Raw genomic sequence first — 23,703 nt, 5'->3', positions numbered from 1 at the left:
TCAGAGATGTGGACATGCATGTGGAATGGTTCACCTAGATCTGTGGTGCTCATGACAGGTAATGAGTGCATCTCTGTTGATATCCGAGTGTGTTGTCCTCCCAGAACCTAAACCAACTATTGACAAATTCACCTACTCACCGTGGCATTTCCCTTTTTTATCCGTTCTCTTCTACATGGCATCATCAGAGGGCCCTGTTTTCCATTACTGTTTATTAAAACCTCACATTGTTTTTGAGATATGTTCCTTTCTCTGCAATTATTCTACCAACTGAAGGGTGGATCAGATGTGTATTTTTAGCAATTTTGACATGAGATTTACTTGGTTAAGGTAGCTGGACGTTCAAGGAAATGCCTTATACAGGTCATTTTGTGTATGTGTTTAACAGAAGAAAATTCAGATGCTTATTTTTAAATTCCTGTATACAATTTTGTTTCTTTTTGGTATTTTGAATTATGGATCCCTTCTCGTGGGAAATCGTTCATAACTTCATGTAGAAGTATCAGCAGCAGAACATTTCATGTGCCAACATTCTCCATGTGTGTATACACAAACACAGATAGTGGCATTAGGGTTGACCTTCGATGCTCTGGAGTAAACATAGTAAATGTGATGACCGATTTGACTGTTTCAGTCTCACCCACCGAGCGCTACAACAGAGATGGAACATGGTGGCTGTATATTCTTCCTGTATTAAAAAAAATGACCACCAGAGAATATTTTTACAGCAAATAATTAAGACATGTCTCTGTGTTGGTCTTCTGTGCTACAAGCTGTATCCCTGGTGCTTATTATGATGTGCTTCATTGTTAGTTAACGTTGTACAGTCTTGTCAGTGACTTGGTCTTTATGTTGCTTTGTTGCCCCACTGTTAACTATCCGTTTTTTTGTACCTTTGCGACACTGTCTCATTGACTGCGCTGTTTCTCATTTGTTACATTACATGAAATATGACCAGAGTGTGTTTTCTGTCTCCTTGTAATGGATGTTGTATCTGCTGTCTTTTCACATCTTTTGTTTACACTTAGTATGTTTTCTTATTTCATACATCTGAAGGAATTTATTGTGCTACTAAAGATGTTCAATATCTCCTTTTCTGAATTTCTCATGCCCATGAGTTTTCATTTTTACGTTCTGTTTCGTCCAAAAAAAGAGAAAATGTTCAGCTGCATTGCAGTGCAGTACCCAAGACTTGATAAATTTGTGAATTCAGTGCTCTCAGTAAAATAAAAGGCACTTGACCACTATTTGGACTCTCTCTGTGTGTGTGACAAAAGGGAGAGAAGCTGCTCTAATCCAATTACAAGATGGATAGATGATGAGTGAAAGGAAAGCTATTTGCAAGCAAGGCATCATGGGATACAGAACAGGTGTTTCTCTGGGAAGAGCTCATTATTGTCAGGACTCCTATGTGGAGATGGATGAGCTGTTACGGCAATGACCTATAGCTGCGTCACATACTGGATTCTTCTGTCTCCTGGACTGTGCGTGAATGTGTGTGTGCTGCTACCCTACAATGGACTGGCTTTCTGGAAGACATAAGTACAAGGGGTAACTGGCCAAGGCGACACTCGAAGTAGTGAAGTAATGACGAATGATTGAAGAATCTGTGTTCTTCCTTTCCTGCATGGAATTGGTGGAAATAAAACAGAAGCCAGTGAACACTTGTCCAGTGCAGGGCTGCAATGGTTTACCACCTATCCCAGGAACTGGGTGTGAGGCAGGGAGCACCCTGGGCTGGACTACAGTCAATTGCAGGGCAGTCAGACTCTCTTTCTCTCTCTCTCACACACACATTTATGGCAATTGTATGACAACAGGCAATTTATAGTCACCAATTGACCTTAAATGCATGTCTGTGTCATACACTTTGAAGATCACTTTCAGTATAGTTTTGTGGGGTTTTTTTTTTTTTATGCTGAGGTTTGCACAAGCCAGGGGGGGTTGCGGCAGTGCAGCAGGTTTGGCCGGGCCCTGCTGTCTGGTGGGTCTGGGGTTCGTGTCCTGCTTGGGGTGCCTTGCGGCAGACTGGTTTCCCGTCCGGGGTGTGTCCCCTCCCTCTCTAGCCCTGCGCCCTGTGTTGCCGGGTTAGGCTCCGGTTCACCATGACCCCGCTCAGGACAAATGGTTGTAGACTGTAGACAAGACAAGGATTTGGAAAATTTCTCTTGCTATTTATATTGCTAAATTTAGTTCTGATTTCTTCAGCTTGCATGTCATATCACACTTGCAACATTACAAAAAAAACACACGTAGCTTGCGACAGTATTCTATCTTTAATGCATTGTTCATATAGAGTGTGGTACATTTCAATAAAAAAATGAAATACTTCTTTCTTTATATACCCCACCATATTCCCCAGAATTACACCACAAAAATATGTTTGTGTGCAGATTTCAGGCGGCACTTGTATTTACACCGAACGCTGCAGTAATTTGGCTGGTGGTTAGGAGAGTGTTTCCCATGAGTAATATGATTTAGCAAACGCACATGGGGTGGCAGGTGGGTTTTATGATGCTGGATACGATGGTGGTGTGAAGATAGGTTGCCTTCGCTGACCCCGATCGCAACCCCAACACTGCATGTCTCCACAGGCAGTCCTACTAGTGACCGTCTTTAATCATGATGTTTCTGAACAGGGTCATCAGGGGCTTTTGGCTGTGCCCACCCCAGGATTTCATGAAGCCGCCGTAGCGCTTGCTGGCAGGTGGACCCCCCCATCGGAAGTGGTTCATCTTGTAGGTGCCGTCCTTCTTCTCCTGCAGCTGCTGCTCAGCCTTCACCTCGTCCTCTTCCTCCTGCACCCCCGGGGTATAGTCGAGCTCAGTGGGCAGGCTGCGCCTTGCTTCCATAGGGTAGCCCTCAGGGAGCTCCTCCTCCATGCCGTTGGAGTACACTTTGATGGGCCGTCGCTTGCGCCCCACAGGCTTGCCCCAGCGGAAGTGCTCCATGGGGTAGGAGCGCTTGTCATTGTGGGGCAGTTCTGCCTCCCTGGGCACCTGAGTTCCACCTTCTTCTACAGGTGAGACGCCCAGGACCTCATCCTCTGCCTGCTTTCCAACAGCGTTGTCTTCCGGCAGTCTGGTGCGAACAGGTTTATCGATGTAGCTTCTGCCTGCTTCGCCTTCGAGGGCAGACTTGCACAGCTGGACACATTCCTGCTGAAGGGAATGCTTAACATTTGTAATTCAGTGTATGAGGAAGGGTAGCTGGTAGTGTAGGGGTTACAGGGGCTGCCTTTGGACCCAAAGGATGCAGGTTTGAATCACACCTCCAGCTGTATTACCCTTAAGCAAAGTAATTACCCTCAATTGCTCCAGTAAAATTACCCAGCTGTGTAAAAAGTAAAATAACCTGACACTGTAAAAATAGTCACAATACAAGCTGTTTTATTTCACGGTCGAGCATAAATAGAATCATGTAGATGGTTCAGAATTAGAAACACTGGAGGAGCTGCCAGCTGCTTCAAAAGTACATTTACTAGGGCAGCAGCATGTGTAGGAGTTAACAACATCCAACTTGAAACCCCAAGGTTCCTGTTGCCATTCCTCTCAACTACTTGCTCCGGTAAACATCTAGGACAAAAATGAAAGTGCCTTCCACGCAACACATAAAATGTAAATGTTCTATCATGTAAGTTTTTCCGGCTTTACAGCTGGTTGGATCACTGTGAAACTGTAAAAAATGTAAAACGCTGTAAAAAAGTGCTTGCAATTCGATTCGAAGCCGGTTGAGATGCGGGACTCACCATAAGGTTCTCCTCAGAGCCCAGCTCCCTGCAGGCTGTGTTCTCCCTGCACTGAGCGCCAGCCTCCGGGCTGCACCCCCACAGCAAGCTCAGGGCCAAGAGCCTCGCTGGACACCACATCTTCACCCTGTCGGACGACCACGCTAGGGAAAGCGGTGGGCATTACGCCCCATGCAGCTGAGAGTCATTGAGCCATCTACTGTAAATACTGCACACGTAGGCATTTCTGAAACTCTCATCACTTTTTCAGCAAGCATCTCAGCAGGGTTCCACCCTCAAATATTTGCCACCAATACCTCAAGCATTTTTTTCAAAAAGAAATTCATACATACTAACATGTTAAATGAAGGATTTTTCATTTGTAGAACTAATTTCTCATTGAATTGCTATACGTGACTGGCCTGAAAAAGTGCTGTTACTCATCGAACTCAACGCACCCCCACACTATGAGTTCCATAGCGCTGCTTTACCTATTGGTCCAAGTAGGGCAGCGGCTCAATTCAGGGACTTGTCTTGCAGTAGTACCCTTGATCACGGTACTTACCCTGAATCAATTCGGTAAAATACCAAGCTGTGGAAATGGGCAACATCCTGTCAATTACTCTGAATAAAAGCATCAGTCAAGCATTGAAATAATAATAATTGCAAAATGTAAGAAAAACTTTCAATTTTTTCTTGCTTTTTCAATTCAGTTTTGTTAGCATAAACATATTTTTGGCATTAGTTTTCACTACATGTCAGTTTTTAGGAAAATATTCCACGTGCATGAAATTAGCAAGTTTTGGTGAATTTTGGGACCAGATTCCAAGTACTGAATATTCCAGTACCGTTTAGGATCTGATGCTTTTAAGAATGTTCTGGGTCCTTCTAGAATCTTCCCACGCCTGTAAAGTACCAAACTAAAACTGACACTCTACTAGAAGAACTAGTGGTGTTTTTGTAATCGGTAAACTTTAACTAATCATAATCAACGCAAGAATCGACATAACTAACAACTTTGAAAAATTTTGTTGCGTTGTGTAATCAGTGGAGCAGTTTATTAAAAATCCCACAAAATTCATTCACATTTCCTTGACTGTTTCAGTCACTTCACAGCTGCTGAAATGAGGAAGTAGCTTAAAAATGTATCTTTCACCTTTTGGTTTCACTTAAAATGGAATTGCATTTTTTTAAGCAATATAACTTCTACACTATTTAAAACAGAACATACTGGAACTTCTAAGTTACTGGAAAATAGTACAATCAATTACAATTACTTTATAGCAGAAAGGAAAAAATATGTCTTGTTTAGAAATAAAAAATGATTCAAGCAGCAAGCATTCATTAAAAAATAAAAAAGAATAAATGTTTTAAGTCTTTATTATTATTCTGAAAAGGTAAGGAAAAATGAAATGACTGCATTTGAATTTTTGCTTACCTTTTAAAAGACGTTTGCCGCAGACAACTTCCGTCTTTGCACAGACTGATATCCGTCAAGGTGCAAAATATTATCATTACGCCATTGTTATGAAACAATGACCCAGTGAAACAAAGTGGAGATGCTAATGTATAACACAGGTGTTTCAGGTACAGCTGTGGACATTTTAAAGCACCCTTGAACACAAATGCAGACCAGCCGCTCATACGCTCAACCTGCCGTGACACGGACCTCCTGACAGAAGCTGGTGGTCCTACCTGCCACCTGATGTCGTACCTCTGCTCCTGAGCTCTCCTCTGCACTCCTCTTCTTCACTGCTCTTTTTCTGCTTCTCTGTCTCCGTTCTGACCAGATCCTGCGTTTGCGATACGTTCCCTCTCTGCCCGGGGCTCTGGAGCGAGGTCCCTTTTATACTCATACCTGCAGAATGCTCTTTACGAAGGACAGTCGTTCGTGAGGTCATTTCTTTTGTAGTCTTTATGAAAAACCTGGCAGTTTGAGGCTGTGTGGGCTATAAAGAGCGCAGCCTCCTTTCCCCCCTCCGCCATCAGCAGAGCGCTGGATTACCAGCTCCCTGCGACTCCTCGAGCTGCTGCTCATCTTTCCTCTTCTAATTCACCTGTGTATCTCTAACATTTCACAGATGTGGGGTTAAAAAGTGAACGTACTCGCATCAGAGCACAAGGACCAGGCTGATTTGTTGTTAGTGCCGGATTGGTACAAGGGTGTGAGATTCACTCCCTCGGACGGCTGATCCCCTTATTTAGTTTAATTTTGCACACCCATAGAGGGAAAAGGGCACCTTTGAAAAGTGTAACAATCCATTCGTTGCTTATAGCGGATTATGTTTAGCTGTTTGCCTCCCAGAACAATGAACTGAATCTTTTCCAGGTTACTTGTGTTCCAGGCAGACACTTCAGACCCTTAATACCCTTCCATCGCTGGCGTTCTTGCTTAACTCCTTATAAATGCCCTTTGTGGAACTGCAGAGCTGACACCCGAGTTACCGTGGCTCTATCATCTCACAACCTATCCTCCCTGGTTCAGACATCCTAGACATTAAATTGCAAACTAACATTTTTAGGTCTCTTATTTATTTATCTGTACAACAAATTTTTCATAATTAATACAGGAAAGTTCTTGGGATGTCTTTTAATTTCATATTTTCTTCTAACAAAGTTATTAATGTACTGAACCTACTTCATGTTAATAGAATTGATTAATCATTAAGTTTTTTTGTGGTTTTTTTTTTTTAACAGTTTACAGATTTTCAAATAACTGGGAAAACTTAATGTAAAGCCCAGGTTGTAGAAACTTCATTATGAAGACTTGACTGAAACACAGACCTGTGTACACAGCTCATATCCAGGACCTGGATAGGAAAAATCAGTGGGTTTGACTGGGTCCTGCTCTCCGGTGGGTCTGTGGTTCAAATCCCGCTTGGGGTGCCTTGCGACGGACTGGCGTCCCGTCCTGGGTGTGTCCCCTCCCCCTCTGGCCTTACGCCCTGTGTTGCCAGGTTAGGCTCTGGCTCCCCGCGACCCTGTATGGGACAAGCGGTTTCAGATGATGTGTAGAACTACTATTGCTGTAGCATTTATTTATTTGGGTTTTATTTTGCTAGGTATTGTTCTGAAAAGAGTGAACATAAAGGCAGGAGCTGTTGTTCATGATACATTGGTCTCACGCTGTCATACACATTTCATTGCACCATGTAGTGAGACATAACCACAACAGGCCCTGTTAAGTTATATCAGTTTTCATTGGAACTGAAAGATGTGACAATGGATGTAGTTGTGGATTTTTGTTTTAAAAAAACTATTTAAAAAAAAAAAACTAAACAGAGAAGGTCAACCTGTTCTTTCTCTGATGTAGTTGAAATTATTGATTTCTTCTAGGAAATGTTCTCCGTAATGTTCTGTTCTTTTTTCTGCACGTTACGTGAAACGTGAAAGCTTGAATTCCTTCAATGTTTTGGTGTCAGACAGTAACTGTAGCCTCATCCACTACTGTGTGACTGATGGCCACATCTGGACTTGTTGGGGGGTCGAAGCCCAGGTGTCCCTACGTAGGACTCGGTAGGACTTATGACAATGGCTATAGTGTGACTGCGCCGTGTAATATAACCAAGAGCTCTGGGAATAACGTCTCTAGGCAGGTCATAGCTTTAACTTTTCGTCTGGGGGGTTTCTGTCTTTCATGTTTAATTCTTTTATATTTTAGCTAAAGTGTCTTTCTGTCAGCAGTTTTGTAGCTGCCTGCTTGTTTTTTTTTCCATTAATCATCATCAGAGCAGAACAGAAGTGGCTCGGAGCACCACGGAGACAGGACACACTGTGAAAACGCACTGGAGTTAGGACATTCTGTGCCCGGATGTAAATTTTTGTTCTCCGATGCTTAAGGAAGAGCAGATTGCAGTACTTCACCACGTAAAAGCGTATGTGAACCCTATAGGATGGTCATTGCTCTTGTATGAAATATTAAAGTAAACTTATACAATCTAGATCTCACAAGAAACTTATACAATGAATAGGTGACAATGATTTACCCCCATGATTCTACTTACCTACTTGGTTTAACCAATGCAACTTGGGGTTCACGTATTTTTACACCTGCACTACTTCTGTTTCTACCACACACGATTTCCTCTAAAGCAACATATGGAACTGGTCATTACACACCTATTATGTCAGATGAGGAACACTGATTCTCATTGAATAACCATTTTGTGGTAAAACTAAGGGACACAAGGGCTTCACATACTTTCAAGCAGCAGCATATATGCGCTTACTAGTGTTTTGTGTTAAATATGAAAAAAGTCCAAGTCCCATTACATGTCCTCTCCATTCTTAATGGGCTATACAAAACAACATTGCTAAAGATTAAACTCATCCAAGAGATTTCAACACAGCATGTCAGATTTGAGTGTATTTACCGTATCTCCCTGAAGAGCCCATTGGGAAGAATTTAAAATGCCTTTTTTGTTTTCTTGCGGCCAGCTGATTATAATAGGATTCCAAGAACATCAATTCAATGTAAAACCGTTTACTTTTTGAGATGTCTCACTGAAAGCTTGCCATTAGGCTGCAGACTTAACCTTGGACTTGAAAAGTGCTTTTTGTCGAGACGTCCTCTCATGTGATCCTGTGCGGCCACTTCTGCTTCGTTTGGGACAGAGAAGCTTTTAGCGTGGTACGCAGGTCAGCGTCAAGCCCTGAGATGCAGATCTATTGTTTATTTCTCAATGTGGCCTTCGCTGCATGAGAATAAATGTTTGTCAAGACTTCTTTGATTGAAAGGAAAAAATCCAATAAATTCTGCCACCAAAAGGAAAAACAAAAATAGCTAACATTTGAGGACAAAACAGATTTTTTTAATTATCCATCATATACAAAGACAATTGAAAAATCTTTCCTCCAGATGTAAACTCTTCATGTTCCTAGCAACCAAGAAATCCGCACAATAATAATAGAAGAGGAGGGAAATGTGAGCAGGCAAACTGCTATGCTTTTGTGTCATTTCTAATCGCTTATGGGAAATGTGTCAGACCTTATTATATACAACAATATGGGGAGTTTGAGGTTATCATTGTAAGTGAGGCTGTGCAGTGAAGGAAGCTCCACAGCTGGACAAGGAGGGAACCCTGTTTTTACTACAGTAAATCGTGAAGTGGCTTAGCAGCAATGCGCTCCTACTGACTGCTCACGATCCACGGAAAACAGTGAGTGAGCAAACAGACCGCTTAGTTTCTCACAAATATGATTTTCCATCCCGGCTTTCCCCCAAAAATGATTCCCTAGTAGTGAAGAAGGACAAAGAAGAACGTATATATATACGAGCTCATCATGCATGGTCAGCGAGACGTCACTGTCTGCTGCTTCCTTCGGTGAACGTGTAAAAAACACACACACACCTGACAAAGCAGGCGCACAAAATCAGTACAGTAATGATTTAAAGTCATTCACATAGGTAAGTGCGCACTTGACTAAAACGGACTGAAGCGCGAAGAACGAACGGCCATGATCGGCGGTGTTCAACTGCGACTGGCGCGCGCTGCCCTGTTCTGTCTAGTCTAGTCTAGTCCAAGTCAGTCTTTTCTGTGGTGCGTTTAACGTGCCCCGCGGTTCCGCGAATCCAATTAGGGCGGATTATGGAGGTAAGATGTCTTGTGAGCACAGCCCGGCCAAGCGACGGTAACAGTACTCGACACAGTCGGCTGAGTCAGTTACACAAAGAAATGGTACGTGATTCGTGCCGCGCGCCGGCTTTTCGGGGAGACGGAGCACAGCGCGGATCGAGGTAATTTCTGACGTCTCTTTACCGCCTATATTGGGCTGCTTGTGTGAGTCAAAGTGCGGAGCTGAGAGGACAAGTTTACGGGCTCTCCTCTCCAGCGCAAAAGGGCACCGCTGACTCACGGAAATGGCAGTTCGCGAACTGCCATTTCCGTGGTCCCGCATTCACTTTTTAACTGCGAAAGAACTTCCTTGAGGTCTGATCGCGACCAGCGCTTCCACTTCTTTGGAACGGTCCGAATGAATGCTTGTCAGTTACCAGTTAAATAAAAGCCTACGTTGTTGTATTATCTGAAAATCAAATGTAAAGCTTGGAACTTTCTCACACGTAATGCATTGGATATGAATATTCACTGTTTAATACTGTAATTATTGTAACAGCAAATTCTAAGTATTGTAACCAACCCCGTTACTGGGAGTTTGAGCGGGAAATGGGTTTATTGTAAATAGTTGAATTGTGGGTAAAATGGAATTGTGTTCAACCGCTGTCGGGACTCACGGGGAATATGAAGGGGTAGTGTGTTGGCCAATGAAAAGGGAGAAAAATCTGAGCGCTAAGTAGTCTGGGAAGGCTGCTTTGAGGTGTAGTTTCTTTCTTTCTTCTTTTTTTATTTTCTGTTCGTGCTGGTAATTGTGTGTGCTACTGTTCCAATAAATGTTTGTAATGAACACTGCCTGTGCATCAACCTATTCAAATTCAGAGTGCAATGTGCTACAAAATTTAGCTTGGGATGGAGTTTCATTCAAAAGACACTAATTGCATTTTAAACTTAATTAAGCTGGTCTAAATGGGTAAATACCTGTAAATACTTTAACATTGTATGTCGCTCTGGAGAAAATCATCAGCTAAGTGAATAAATGTGAATGCAAGAGAAGCAGTCCTGCACGGAGTGTGGAAAGAGCACGGCGGCCTTTGGGCCACTCAATCTTTGGCCGCTCAGAAGCTAAGTGACCTTAATGTGGATAAGTGGAGCGGCTCCAGCTGTCTTCCGTGTCGTGGTGTGGATTGCGTGTGGTCCACACGTTATTCCGATTTCCGGCTGTAGTGCCCTGATGTCGCACAGGCACTGTCAGTGTGAAATACCAGCCCAATTCACTTGGCACAAAAGCTGCAGGCCAAGTGAATTCCCAGCACAAGCACAAAGCTGCAGGCTCGTGCAAGGGTTGGCGGAAGGGTAAAACAGGGTGCGGAGGAAAGCCCAGTAAACAGCGGTACTGATCCAAGACAAAAGTTGATGGAACTGAATGCACGTGAAATGCAAGAGCTCGTGCGATCGGGTGAGTGTTGCCAGACCCGTGTATTTTCTCCAAGACCTAGGTGCTTAAAAATAAACAGATAAATCCCGTAACAACCAAGAACGTCACCATTAAACTCTTGATGATATTAATTTCCTTAAGAGGTGTTTGAGCACTGCGTGGATTAAGCGTGCCTCGAGGTTCATCTTAATTACCAATTACCATGATTGCATTAGGAAAAGCCAGTGTGAGGGAGTAATCTCACAGTTCCTGTAGGTAACACTGGAAGACCACATTAATTCCCCAACTTGAACTTCCCCTCGAATTTATCTCTTGGAAGGAGAGAAATGACATTATGCTGGACTGAGCTAGGTTTACCCTGTCAGTTTCAGGTACATAGCAAGGCTGGGGACATGAGTACAACACAACAAAGTGGGAGCAATTGCTGCTTTTCCGTGGAGAAAAAAATGAAAACAGCATGAAAGACTGACAATTTGCACTAACAGATACACACTGAGTGGAAAATAAATTTGTCTCAACATGATCTGCAGTATTGATTTGGGCGTTTGATTATTTTGTTTCATTTCTCCAAGGATGGCTTTGCAGTGACGATTGGAGAGCAAATATCTTTTTTGAGACGCCATCCCTGAGGAGTCCTTGACCGCAATTTGAGCAACGGTCGAATACAGGGATTGCGTAACCTTGGCTGAACCAGGATGGTGGCCTAAGCTGGTGCCGTTGGGGAGGAGCTCGCGGTGGATCGCAGGGGGTCAGCTTAGACTCCTCTATCAGCCTCCTTGGGAGCCCAGGGCAGCAGCAACACTGTTTGCGGGCCGAGTGGGGCCTCCGGGGTCCAGTGAGGGCCGCCGGGCGGGTCAGGATGGCCTCACTCCTGCTGCTGCTGCTGTTGCTGTTGCTGCGGCGCTGTCTTCTCCTGGCCCTGTGTGGCACGTGGGTCCCGGTCGGAGGAAATGTCACGGATTCGCAGGAGGTGACGCACCGTATCGGCGGCGGGCCCATCGACTGTGGGGAGTACAGCAATCAGGTGACGCCGAGCGGGCTGTGCCGCCTGGTGGCCACTCTCCCGCAGGTGGAGGAGCATCGCTGCCCGGACATGTTCCGCTGCACGGACGAGGTGTCCTTCTGGCTGCACGAGAACGAGGAGCGTAAGCAACAGATCCTGGCCTTGAAAGAGACCATTTCGGAGCTACAGGAGGAGCTGCGCAGTCATCGGCACCGCGTCAAAGTTCTGGAGCTACAGGTCAGTCCAGGACACGCGGCCCATTCGTTCCATCCTGGGAAGTAGGGGTATACTTACTAAAATGTATAAATTCAGTACATGTATAGTCATGCGTATGGCCTGATGAGTGACTTATAGAGTATTGTACCTTTTGTGTGTTTGGATATGATTACATTTTCCATTTGATTTTCTCCTTGCAGAACATGTCCTATATGTACATATTTTTCATATTCATTACTCAGTATTAGTGTTAATGAACATTTACAGCACAAATTACAGCATTTTATCTCATAATACTGCCAGTTTCTTCACCTCTGGGTGAGAAATATGATGGGTGTAATGAAACCTGTAAATTAAGGTGTAATCTGAGCGAGTCTCTGAGACGTCTCTTCGCTGCCACTGGCTGAGTGTCACGTTCTGGACTCTACATGTCATTCTGTTGACACACGATGCTCATGCGTGGAGGGCAGCATTTACGAACAGTGCCGGTGCATTATGGCATCTTGATATTCTTGCAGTTCATGTTGGGGAGGATAACTGCAATACACTGACTCCTAAAACTGGGATCGAAAGTCAGTTTGTAACAGACTTGGATTAATTTGTAAATCGAAAGTTACTGTTACCACTCACACGATGCCTATGGTTCGGGCTCTGGCAGACATTCAGCAGTATGCCATCGTCTCCCTGCTGCATTCACCAGCAGACAGGAGGGATGAACCCTAAATCAGGGCTCTGTGGGGAGTCCTGATGGGACGCGCATTGCAGCAGGTGGAAGAGCGCTGCTTTAGGGAGCTCCTGCTTGTCTCTTCCTGCCTCCACTAAGCCTGGGTTTAACGTATGTGTGCAGATTATCATGAACACAACAAAGGCTCACCAGCCCAAATGCCTCAGGTTGTTGCGTGACTCACATGACTGCAAGCTGTTGCGGCAAATGACTTTTTTTGCAGAAATAAATGTGATGTCACAGTGTAACGAGTCATCAGGTGAAATGATGGCCGAGGTAAAGCGCGCACACTGACATTTACATTTACGCTGCAAATTGTAAATGTTTGAAAATGAGACCAATTTTCAGTTCACCATCGTACTTGAAAATCTTTAACGTTTCTCTGAAAAGCATAAAAACATCAGGGAATCAATCCTACCCTAAGCAATCACACAAGCCACATCTGTGTTTCTCGAAGATGTACTTATACCACGACGAAACGAGTGACGTGACTCCAGCCAGTCGTGGGAAGGGTGACGATCACCCAGCGATGGTCGGCAGCAGGGTGGTGGTGACTTTCAAGGTTATCTCCCCAGAATGAAGAGAAGAACGGGCTGAACTCATCGCTGGAGCACAGGCTGCGAGAGCTGGAACGACGCTGCTCCGAGGCGGGCACCCTGCTGCACCTGCAGGCCTCGCTTATCTACGACATGCAGGCACAGATCCGCAACCTCTCCATGCTGGTGGAGAAGGCTCGGCGCAGCCCAGGCTGCATGGTCAACGTGGTCCGTGCCAGCCCGCTCCTCAGTGCCCAGGAGGCCCTTCACCCAGGTGAGCCACGGAGGGTTGCCCAGCATGCTAGAAGCCCAACCAGCCTGTTACAGTGCTCCCAAATTCAGGTTTTGGGAAGTAGAGAAACTCCCCTTGTGTTGTTAGGACCAGATGGGAGTTGCCAGGGCAGGGAAGGTCCCCAAGCGCTAGCTCTCAGAGCTTTTAGTTGCACTTAGACTGGGAGCAATGCTTATTTTTGTGGTCCATAGCTGGCTGTCAGTGAGTGTCCCGTGCAGTGGGACCCGTCAGAGTTTAGTGTTGACCAAACAAACTGTTGAGATTTGTTCTGTCTTGATTGACAACTTAGTTCTTACATCGGAAAAAATTTACATGTATGTACTCCAGAGCTGATACCATCAAAAATTTATTTTTTGAAATGAGTGCACAGTGTAAATATATTGTTATTACTTTGTGGGGATGCTTTTCTTTTTCGTGCACATGATTTACTTTGTCATGTACATGTGATACTGTCTTACCGCTTTAGAAAATTTAGTTTTCTGATGTCAATTTGTGGGCTCTCTAGTTTAATAGGTTATATATGTATATACACACACACACACATTTTCAGAACCGCGTGTCCCGTATAGGGTCACGGGGAACCGGAGCCTACCCGGTAACACAGGGCGCAAGGCCGGAGGGGGAGGGGACACACCCAGGACGGGACGCCAGTCCGTCGCAAGGCACCCCAAGTGGGACTTGAACCCCAGACCCAACGGAGAACAGGACGGTGGTCCAACCCACTGCGCCACTGCACCCCCTTCTATGTATATACATATTTCCATATTTTGTAAGATTTGCACATGCCTTAATTATTACTCACTGATTTTCATGATCTGCTTGTCCTGGTCAGAGTCACAGCAGATCTTCACTGTATTTTACCTTATTTATGTTTATTCTTAATTGTATGGACTAAGTGGGGGGGTGCGGTGGCACAGTGGGTTGGACTGGGTCCTGCTCTCCGGTGGGTCTGGGGTTTGAGTCCCTCTTGGGGTGTCTTGTGACAGACTGGCGTCCCGTCCTGGGTGTGTCCCCTCCCCCTCCAGTCCTTTGCCCTGTGTTGCCGGGTTAGGCTCCGGCTCCCCGCAACCCCGTGTGGGACAAGTGGTTCTGACAGTGTGTGTGTGTGTGTGTGTGTGTGTGTGTGTGTGTATGGACTAATAAATGTTATTTTGCATGTTCTCACTAACTTACTAGTCAGTTAAATTTTTAAAAAGAACAGTATAAAATGTACAGGTTAAAGTGTGTGGTGTTATTTAAAGTCACTCAAAGTATTATTCGACTGACATATTTTAGTTTGCTAATTTTATACTTCTGGAGAATTTCTAGTGAACATATAATTGTTCAACCGAGGTGTAAGGAGTTTGGAAATACATGGTGAAGTTAATTGGTGTGTTCATTAACATGCTAATTGCATGTGCTTTGTAAACTGGAGAGTGTGATGCTCAACATTGGCAGTACAGTACAGTAAAGTACACAGATATTGTGTTCTTGGATTTTAACTTTATCCTATTTTGGTGAATTATTTTTTTTTAACCTTTACTAAAAAAGCTGCACTCAGGGTAATATTCTGACCAATGTTTTTTGGATCCTTGACTAATAATGCTGTGAACTTATTTACCACTTATTATATTTTAATGTATATGTATATTTTAATATTTTAAAACCCCTCTGCGAACCGCCACCTTAACGTGGTGGAGGGGTTTGAGTGCCTGAATGATCTCAGGAGCTATGTTGCCTGGGGCTATATGCCCCTAGTAGGGTCTCCCATGGCAAACAGGTCCTGGGTGACAGACGAGACAAAGCGCAGTTCAAAACACCCTTATGACTATTAAATCAAGGTTCTCGTTTACCCTGCCCGGTATGGGGTGACCGGGGCCCCACCCTGGAGCCAGGCCTGCGCCTGGTGGCCAGGTCTATGCACACGGGGCCTGGCCGGGCTCAGCCCGAAGCCAAGACGTGGAGCCGCTCTTCGGTGGGCTCACCACCTGCCAGAGAGGCTGTAAGGGGCCGGTGCGTTGTGATTTGGGTGGTGGTCGGGGCCGAGTGCCTGGCCAACCCAAACCTCGGGCGCCAACTCTGGCTTTTGGGACTTGGAATGTCACCTCACTGGCGGGGAAGGAGCCTGAGCTAGTGCAGGAGGTTGAGAGATACCGTCTAGATATAGTCGGGCTCACTTCCACTCACAGCTTGGGTTCTGGAACCACTCTTCTCGACCAAGGGTGGACTCTCCACTATTCTGGCGTTGCCCAGGGTGAGAGGCGGCGGGCAGGTGTGGGTTTATTAATAGCCCCCCAGTTCAGCCGCCATGTGTTGGAGTCTACCCTGGTGAATGAGAGGGTCATCTCCCTACGCCTTCGGGTCAGGGAACGGTCTCTCACTGTCGTTTGTGCTTATGCGCCTAGCGGCAGTGTAGAGTACCCGGCCTTTTTAGAGTCCCTGGGGGGTGTGCTGGAAAGCGCTCCCACTGGGGACTCTGTCGTTCTACTGGGGGACTTTAATGCCCACGTGGGCAGCGACAGTGATACCTGGAGGGGCGTGATTGGGAGGAACGGCCTCCCTGATCTGAACCCGAGCGGTGAGTTGTTATTGGATTTCTGTGCTAGTCACGGTTTGTCCATAACAAACACCATGTTCATGCATAAGGGTGTCCATCAGTGCACTTGGCACCAGGACACCCTAGGTCGGAGGTCGATGATCGACTTTGTAGTCGTTTCTTCTGACCTTCGGCCATATGTCTTGGACACTCGGGTGAAGAGAGGGGCTGAGCTGTCAACTGATCACTACCTGGTGGCGAGTTGGATTCGATGGCGGGGGAAAAGGCTGGACAGACCTGGCAGGCCCAAACGCATAGTGAGGGTCTGTTGGGAACGTTTGGCGGAGGCCCCTGTCAGAGAGGTCTTCAACTCCCACTTCCGACAGAGCTTCAACCAGGTCCTGAGGGAGACTGGGGACATTGAGTCCAAATGGACTATGTTCCACACCTCCATTGTCGGGGCGGTGGTTCGGAGCTGGGGCCATAAAGTCTCCGGTGCCTGTCGTGACGGCAATCCCCGAACATGGTGGTGGACACCGGAGGTAAGGGATGCCGTCAAGCTGAAGAAGGAGTTCTATCGGGCCTAGCTGGCTCGTGGGACTCCTGAAGCAGCTGACGGGTACCGGCGGGCCAGACGGCCTCGGCAAAAACTCGGGCCTGGGAGGAGTTTGGTGAGACCATGGAGGAAGACTTTCGGTCGGCCTCAAAGAGATTCTGGCAAACCGTCTGGCGACTCAGAAGGGGGAAGCAGTGTTCCGCCAACACTGTTTACAATGGAAGTGGTGCGCTGCTGACCTCAACTGAGGATGTCCTCGGGCGGTGGAAGGAGTACTTTGAGAATCTCCTCAATCCCTCCGACACGCCTTCTGTAGAGGAAGCTGAGGCTGGGGACTTGGAGGGGGACTCGTCCGTTACCCTGGCTGAAGTTGCTGAGGGAGTCAAAAAACTCCTCGGTGGCAAGGCTCCGGGGGTGGATGAGATCTGCCCCGAGTTTCTCAAGTCTCTGGATGTTGTGGGGCTGTCTTGGCTGACACGCCTCTGCAGCATTGCGTGGAGCTCGGGAACGGTGCTTCTGGAATGGCAGACCGGGGTGGTGGTCCCTCTTTTTAAGAAGGGGGACCAGAGATCGTGTTCCAACTATAGGGGGATCACACTCCTTAGCCTCCCTGGGAAAGTCTATGCCAGGGTACTGGAGAGGAGAGTTCGACCGATAGTCAAACCTCGGATTCAGGAGGAGCAATGCGGTTTTCGCCCTGGCCGTGGAACACTGGACCAGCTCTATACCCTCACTAGGGTGCTGGAGGGTTCGTGGGAGTTTGCCCAACCAGTCCATATGTGTTTTGTGGACCTGGAGAAGGCGTTCGACCATGTCCCTCGTGGCATCCTGTGGGAGGTACTTCGGGATTATGGGGTTCAGGGCTCGCTGCTACAGGCTGTTCGTTTCCTGTATGACCGGAGCAGGAGCTTGGTTCGCATTGCCGGCAGTAAGTCAGACCTGTTCCTGGTGCATGGGCTGCCCTTTGTCACCGATTCTGTTCATTATCTTCATGGACAGAATTTCTAGGCGCAGCCAGGGAACGGAGGGTGTTTGTTTTGGTGGCCGCGAGATCTCGTCTCTGATTTTTGTGGACAATGTGGTCCTGTTGGCTTCATCGAATCAAGACTTACAGAGTGCACTGGAGAGGTTTGCAGCCGAGTGCGAAGGGGCGGGGATGAGAAACAGCACCTCCAAATCCGAGGCCATGGTTCTCAGTCGGAAAAAGGTGGATTGCTCCCTCCGGGTTAGGGGGAAGTTGCTCCCTCAAGTGGAGGAGTTTAAGTATCTTGGGGTCTTGTTCATGAGTGAGGGAAAAATGGAGCGGCAGGTTGACAGACGGATCGGTGCGGCGTCCGCAGTAATGCGGTCATTGTACCGGTCTGTTGTAGTGAAGAAGGAGCTGAGTCGTAAGGCGAAGCTCTAAATTTACCGGTCAATCTACGTTCCTACCCTCACCTATGGTCATGAGCTCTGGATCATGACCGAAAGAATGAGATCGCGGATACAAGCGGCAGAAATGAGTTTCCTCCACAGAGTGGCTGGGCGTACCCTTAGGGATAGGGTGATGAGCTCAGTCACCCGAGAGGAGCTCGGAGTAGAGCTGCTGCTCCTCCGCATCGAGAGGAGCCAGTTGAGGTGGCTCGGGCATCTGTTCCGGATGCCTCCTGGACGCCTCCCTGGGGAGGTGTTCCGGGCATGTCCCACTGGGAGGAGGCCTCGGGGCAGACCCAGGATACGTTGGAGAGACTACGTCTCCCGGCTGGCCTGGGAACGCCTTGGGGTTCCCCCAGAGGAGCTGGAGGAGGTGTGCGGGGAGAGGGAAGTCTGGGGGGGCTCTGCTTGGACTACTGCCCCCGCGACCCGGTCCCGGATAAACGAAGGAAGATGGATGGATGGATATACAGTAACTTCTGGGTGCTGTGAATTTCCCTACATGTCATTGTGAAGGGGGTCTAGTTTTTAAAGTAATACTACAGATCACCACTAGAGGGAGACACATCTACAGACTCCATCCTGTTATGCGTGCATCTCATGTATTAAAAGATGTATTAAAAGGAACTAATCATTTTTAACTGGAGCTGTCAGTTTAAAAGCTGCATTAACATCACTCATGGAGAAATATTTCAGTTTGAAGAAAATTTCTGATTTGGGGCTGGTGGTAGTGAAGAGGATAGAGCTGTTACCCTCACATCTGAAGGTCATAAGTTCTGATCCTACCTACTGCTGAAGTGCCCCTGACATTATCATCATTTTCAGTTACTAAATGAATAAATGTCAAAAGTTAGTTTTAAAGTTGAATCTTATAAATGAGCCTTATAAATGGATGCAACATGGTGAGAATCATCATTATTATAGCAGCTAAAAGGTGATTCTGCCCACAATGCAAGTGAATAGTTATTGCCCTTTACTTTTCTAATTCATTGGATTTAATGGAGATTAAAACATAACAGTTACATTTATTCACTTAGCTGATGCTTTTCTCCAAAGCAATCACTATGATTTACCCATTTATACAGCTGGCTAATTTTTTACTAGAGTAGTTTAGATAAATACCTTGCTCAAGGGTACTACAGTAATAGGTGAGATTTGAACGGGTGAACTTCAAAACCAAAGGGAGCAGCGCTAACCACAACACTATCAGCCTCTCCAGGATTGTAACAGACAAATCTTTCCATGCATATCTCTTATGTCTAACTTCTCTTCCAGAGGTCCAACATGTGAGGAACTGCCCAGTGGACTGTGCGTCCATTTATTACAACGGCGTCCGTCGCTCTGGAGTCTATACCGTGGTGCCTTCCATGGGAGCCATGCCGGTGGAGGTGTTCTGTGATATGGACACTGAAGGTTAGGACTTGCCTTTCCCCCTGAGTCCACCTTCCTTCCATCAAGCAATGTGAAGGCAGAGGTTGTTCCCTCTGATTGTGCCCCAGCCACCTTTGCTGGTGTTTACTAAACACCCGGGGTGTTTAGAGAAACTAAGTGAAAGCATCTGGTCCAGGAAGGGGCAGTCAAGCAGGGGGCCACTTTCAGATATGTGTGTGCTTGCCTTTTTGGTCTGTGCAGCCACACTGATGCTACAGTATGGGAGAAGGATTTGAGGTTCAGCCACCACTGTCATTCATTCAGCTTGCGTATGAGCTGCTATAACATACACTCTGATCCTCCGCCAAAATGTTTCGCTGGATCCACCAGCAAGAGCCCCCAGTGCCTGCTCCCATTCCAACTGCTGTAGTTTTTCCTGCAATAGACAATTGAACATGTGCTCACTACAAATGTGTGGGGACGCTACTAGAGCTGATGCTGAAACCTCCAGAAAAAACTGAAATAAATTTTTACCAGGATCCGACACAAATGCATTTGAGAATGCGTGGTGGGCTGAGGAAGGTGTGTCGCCAAAACGAGTTTGTGTTGGAGTCTTCCGTTGATGTTCACAAAAAAAAGCAATGCAGTTACTATTGTGAGGGCTGGAGTTGTAATACTTTATTCCTTTAATTTTTCCTGCTAGGTGGTGGTTGGACTGTGATCCAGCGGCGCCAAGATGGTTCGGTCAGCTTTGACCGCACCTGGAAAGAATACAAAGAGGGGTTTGGGGACTTGCACACAGAATTCTGGCTGGGCAACGAACATATCCATGAGCTGTCGGTCCAGGGAGACTATTCGCTGCGTATCAACCTGGAGGACTGGAGCGGCAAACGCAAACACACCCTGTACGAGAACTTCAGGTAAGTGGGCCTGGCGGGGTACGGGTGTGGGTATGGGCGCCAGGCTTACTTCCCACGCGTTCATTTACTTCTGGTTTAATGTGCAGCCAGAAATCAAACATGAAAACCCTCGACCCTTACCGGAGAACACAAGTCCTAAAAAAGACCGCCCTCTGCCCCATCTGTTCTCATTGTATGATGTATCCACATATTCTAGTATGTAGTATCATCAACATGAAAAATATTCAAATTTTCATCCTAGATCAAAGATCATTGAGGTCTGTAGAAATACACTCAAAAAGTACAGCAACAAAAGATAAAAATGATGTGAGGCAGGAATGTACAACAGAGTAAATGTTTCTAAGATGCTTGGATTTTTGGAAAGATTCTTACACTACATTATTGCATTATTCTCATGATTAATTGAATTGGGCTGCAGGCAGCTCAGCAGCACATTACAGCTGGAACGAAAGTTCTCCAGTGTTTATTTGAATGAGCAGGGAGGATCTTGCATGTGATGCTGGAAAAGTAAATGCCCATGTTGCTTTATAGTTTTGGAACCTTATAGTCCAGCTCCCTATTTCTTTATCTTCGAGTTCAAAAATAAACCCACGTAAGATATGACTTCTGCCTCCCGCTGCAGCGGTCGAATAATCCGTTTGCAAGGAACAGGGACCCCTCTAAAAACGTTCCTGTCTGGAATCTCCATTCTAAATGTGAAGGCAGGCCTTAACATTAGAACTCTTCATTTGAAAGGCTTTTTTTAAATTTTTTTTTTATACTTAGCTACGCTTCCTCTACAGTGTTCTCCGAAATTCCCCCATTCAAGTTAGATGAATTCGACTTTACCTGGAGTTTCAATTAATATCCCTGCTTCAGGCTACGAGGCGTTTTACGAGGCGGTGCAGGGTACTTATATCTATTTAACTTTTCTCCAAAGCGAATTACAGTGATTATTACAGATGCTCCTCGACTAACGTTCCAATAATCCCATCGTAAGTGGAAAAATCGTAAGTTGAAAGATAATACAATACTACACGCACCAAACATCATAGCCTAGCCTACCTTAAATGTGCTCAGAACACTTAGCATAGCCTACATCTGGGCAAATTTAAGCAGGAGACACACACTGGTGTTTAGTAGACATCATGGGATGCACACACACACACACACAAAACCAGCAATTTGGAGTCACCAGTTCTCCTGAAACACGACTTTTGCAGAAAACCGACGCGAACGTGGCTAGAAAATGCAAATTCCACACAGGCTGAGTGGAGATTGAACCCACATCCAGTTGCACAGCCCAAGCAAAACACACTTGGGTCAGTTTGTTCAATGAGTGCAAGTTCATTGCATCTGTAACTTGTCACATTAAGCTATAAAAATACTCTGTAAGATGACTTGTTTTAATTAACTATAAAAATTAGATTTACAGTATAATGGAATTGCTGTAAGTACAAACATCTTCACAATCAGCTCTTCACTCCCGATTGCTGACCGATTCATTACATAAACATGTTTGTCAGGTTCTGGCCACTTTCAGCTTCTTTTATTATCTACATAATCAGTAAAAGCTTAATAATGCAGATGCATCTCAAGTTATTTACAGGTGAGACGTATTTTATTATACAGATTTTGTTTGAGTTACATGTTCATTTCAATGGGATTTGGTGATATTTTAGCATTAATGGGTGTCACTTTTAGGGTTCGCATAAATTTTTTACCGCAAACTAATTCTGAAAATTAGAAACTAATAACTTGTAGTAACAAGAGGGTTTTTCAGGAGCACTTTATTTCCTTTGTAAGGTGGGGAAAACAGTATTGAAACATGTGCTTACAGCTAGACAGGGCATTCACTGGCCTGTAGAGCTCCACACACACTATCTGAAACCGCTAGTTGTGGCAAACCAAAGCCTAACCTGATGACACAGGGCACAAGGCTGGAGGGGGAGGGGACACAACCCGGACAGGATGCCAGTCCATTGCAAGGCACCTCAAGCAGGACTCGAACCACAGACCCACCAGAGAGCGGGCACAGGCCAAACCCACTGTGCCACTGCGCTCCATTGCAGTGCTCCATTGCTCTGCTATATGGTGTACTGTACTGTACTGTACTGTAAGAATCACAGGCTAGCGTTCACTTGTACAACACATTCTCTGTCTCGTGCCTCTGACAGTATCGACGCTGAAACGAACCGCTACCGCCTGCATGTGACCGGCTTCAGCGGCACTGTGGAGGACTCCTTCAGCTGGTACCACGACAAGCAGAGCTTCAGCACCCCAGACACGGGCAACATCTGTGCTGAGATCTCACATGGAGGCTGGTGGTACCACCAGTGCTTCTTTGCCAACCTCAACGGCGTCTATCACAAGGTATGCGGTGCTGATGCTGGGCGTCCGCATCACAGCAAACGAGTGGGAAAGGACCCGAAAGAGCGGAATGTTCCGGCATGCAGGGCTCCTGAATCACCAAGCTACACTGGCTCCTTGTGTTACGAGGTCCAACATTCGGGGTGCTTTTTATTCCCCAGGGTGGCCGCTACTCTCCACGGGGCAAGAGGCCTCTGGGGCCTGATGGCATTGTGTGGTACGCTTGGAAGGACTCAGACTACTACTCACTGAGGAAGGTGAGCATGATGATCCGGCCTCGAACCTTCCGGCCTCGTCTGTCTCCGTGATGCTCAGCGCCCAGCTGCTGTCTGACGGAAAAAGGGGCCCCGTGCTGCACTTTAGTGTTTGGAGGGTCCAAACTGCCACTCGTTTTGTACCTGGAGGAGGGCGCATGAAGCGCTTCTTTTATCCTGAAACAAAAGCCAATTTTGCCTGAACACAAACTGAAAATGTGAATAAATATGTTCCTGCTCTTCTTAATTTGTCTTGTTTCTAAATCCGTGATATTTTCCTCTTCCTTGCTGTAGAAATGTACAGTGAACTGCGAGCGTTATTTCAAAATGACGTTTTTGTATGCAGTTTCTACTGGAACCAACCCGTGTGTGACTTTTGGTGAAAACGAGGTGAGTGACGACATCGGAAATGAGGTGCATTAGTCGCAGAAAGGCTCCGCCTGTATGTGGGGGAAAGTACTGTACGTCCCTCCACAGAAACCTCCTACATACTGAACGGGTCTGAACCTGGATCCCGCTAAACCCTCCTTGGGTTAGAGGATCACGGATAAGTGCGGTCCGTGGGTGTCCCTTACAAAAGAAGCCTTTCCACCAGCTATTAGCTGCATTTCCCTGCTCTTTGTGTATGTACAAACACTCGAGGGTGTATGCAAGTAAATCTTCAGTTCGCACTGCTGGCTGTTTCACCCTCATTAATGGTCCTGTGGAACATGAAGCTCTTTCCCGGACTGAAGTTGCCTACGAGCTAATGGCACTAACATGAGCTAAGACACTGTGTGTAAAGGGTCGTGAATTTACCCCGGTGGGACATTTCATTCAAAGACCGCTGCACTGCTG

General features: G+C 46.2%; 2 protein-coding genes across 2 annotated transcripts; one reads left to right on the top strand and one right to left on the bottom strand.

The window, feature by feature from the left end:
• Nucleotides 1-2,407: 2,407 nt before the first annotated feature.
• LOC108924014 (pro-opiomelanocortin-1-like) lies at nt 2,408-3,868 on the bottom strand. The gene is made up of 2 exons (XM_029255739.1): nt 3,749-3,868; nt 2,408-3,158 (listed from the first exon to the last, which is right to left on the bottom strand). Exons 1-2 carry the CDS (start codon nt 3,866-3,868, stop codon nt 2,604-2,606), a joined length of 675 nt encoding a protein of 224 aa, XP_029111572.1. The 3' UTR covers nt 2,408-2,603.
• Nucleotides 3,869-11,576: 7,708 nt separating this feature from the next.
• LOC108924015 (angiopoietin-related protein 7-like) lies at nt 11,577-23,060 on the top strand. Its single transcript, XM_018735111.2, has 6 exons — nt 11,577-11,957; nt 13,236-13,470; nt 19,248-19,385; nt 20,047-20,263; nt 22,420-22,615; nt 22,774-23,060. Exons 1-6 carry the CDS (start codon nt 11,577-11,579, stop codon nt 22,918-22,920), a joined length of 1,314 nt encoding a protein of 437 aa, XP_018590627.2. The 3' UTR covers nt 22,921-23,060.
• Nucleotides 23,061-23,703: the final 643 nt, after the last annotated feature.

Source organism: Scleropages formosus, chromosome 1, assembly GCF_900964775.1.
Source record: "Scleropages formosus chromosome 1, fSclFor1.1, whole genome shotgun sequence".
NCBI lineage: Eukaryota > Metazoa > Chordata > Actinopteri > Osteoglossiformes > Osteoglossidae > Scleropages > Scleropages formosus.
Note: the sequence above shows the minus strand (reverse complement) of the source record. Positions and strands in the feature narration are given on the sequence as shown.

What these genes read in the sequence shown, in the direction of transcription:
- LOC108924015 (XM_018735111.2), top strand. Translation starts at nt 11,577, where the DNA reads ATGGCCTCACTCCTGCTGCTGCTGCTGTTGCTGTTGCTGCGGCGCTGT. An exon ending in ACCCTGTACGAGAACTTCAG is followed by an intron (nt 20,264 to 22,419) that starts GTAAGTGGGCCT and finishes TGCCTCTGACAG; the next exon opens with TATCGACGCTGAAACGAACC. An exon ending in TCAACGGCGTCTATCACAAG is followed by an intron (nt 22,616 to 22,773) that starts GTATGCGGTGCT and finishes TTTATTCCCCAG; the next exon opens with GGTGGCCGCTACTCTCCACG.
- LOC108924014 (XM_029255739.1), bottom strand. Translation starts at nt 3,868, where the DNA reads ATGTGGTGTCCAGCGAGGCTCTTGGCCCTGAGCTTGCTGTGGGGGTGC. An exon ending in GCTCTGAGGAGAACCTTATG is followed by an intron (nt 3,159 to 3,748) that starts GTGAGTCCCGCA and finishes TCCCTTCAGCAG; the next exon opens with GAATGTGTCCAGCTGTGCAA.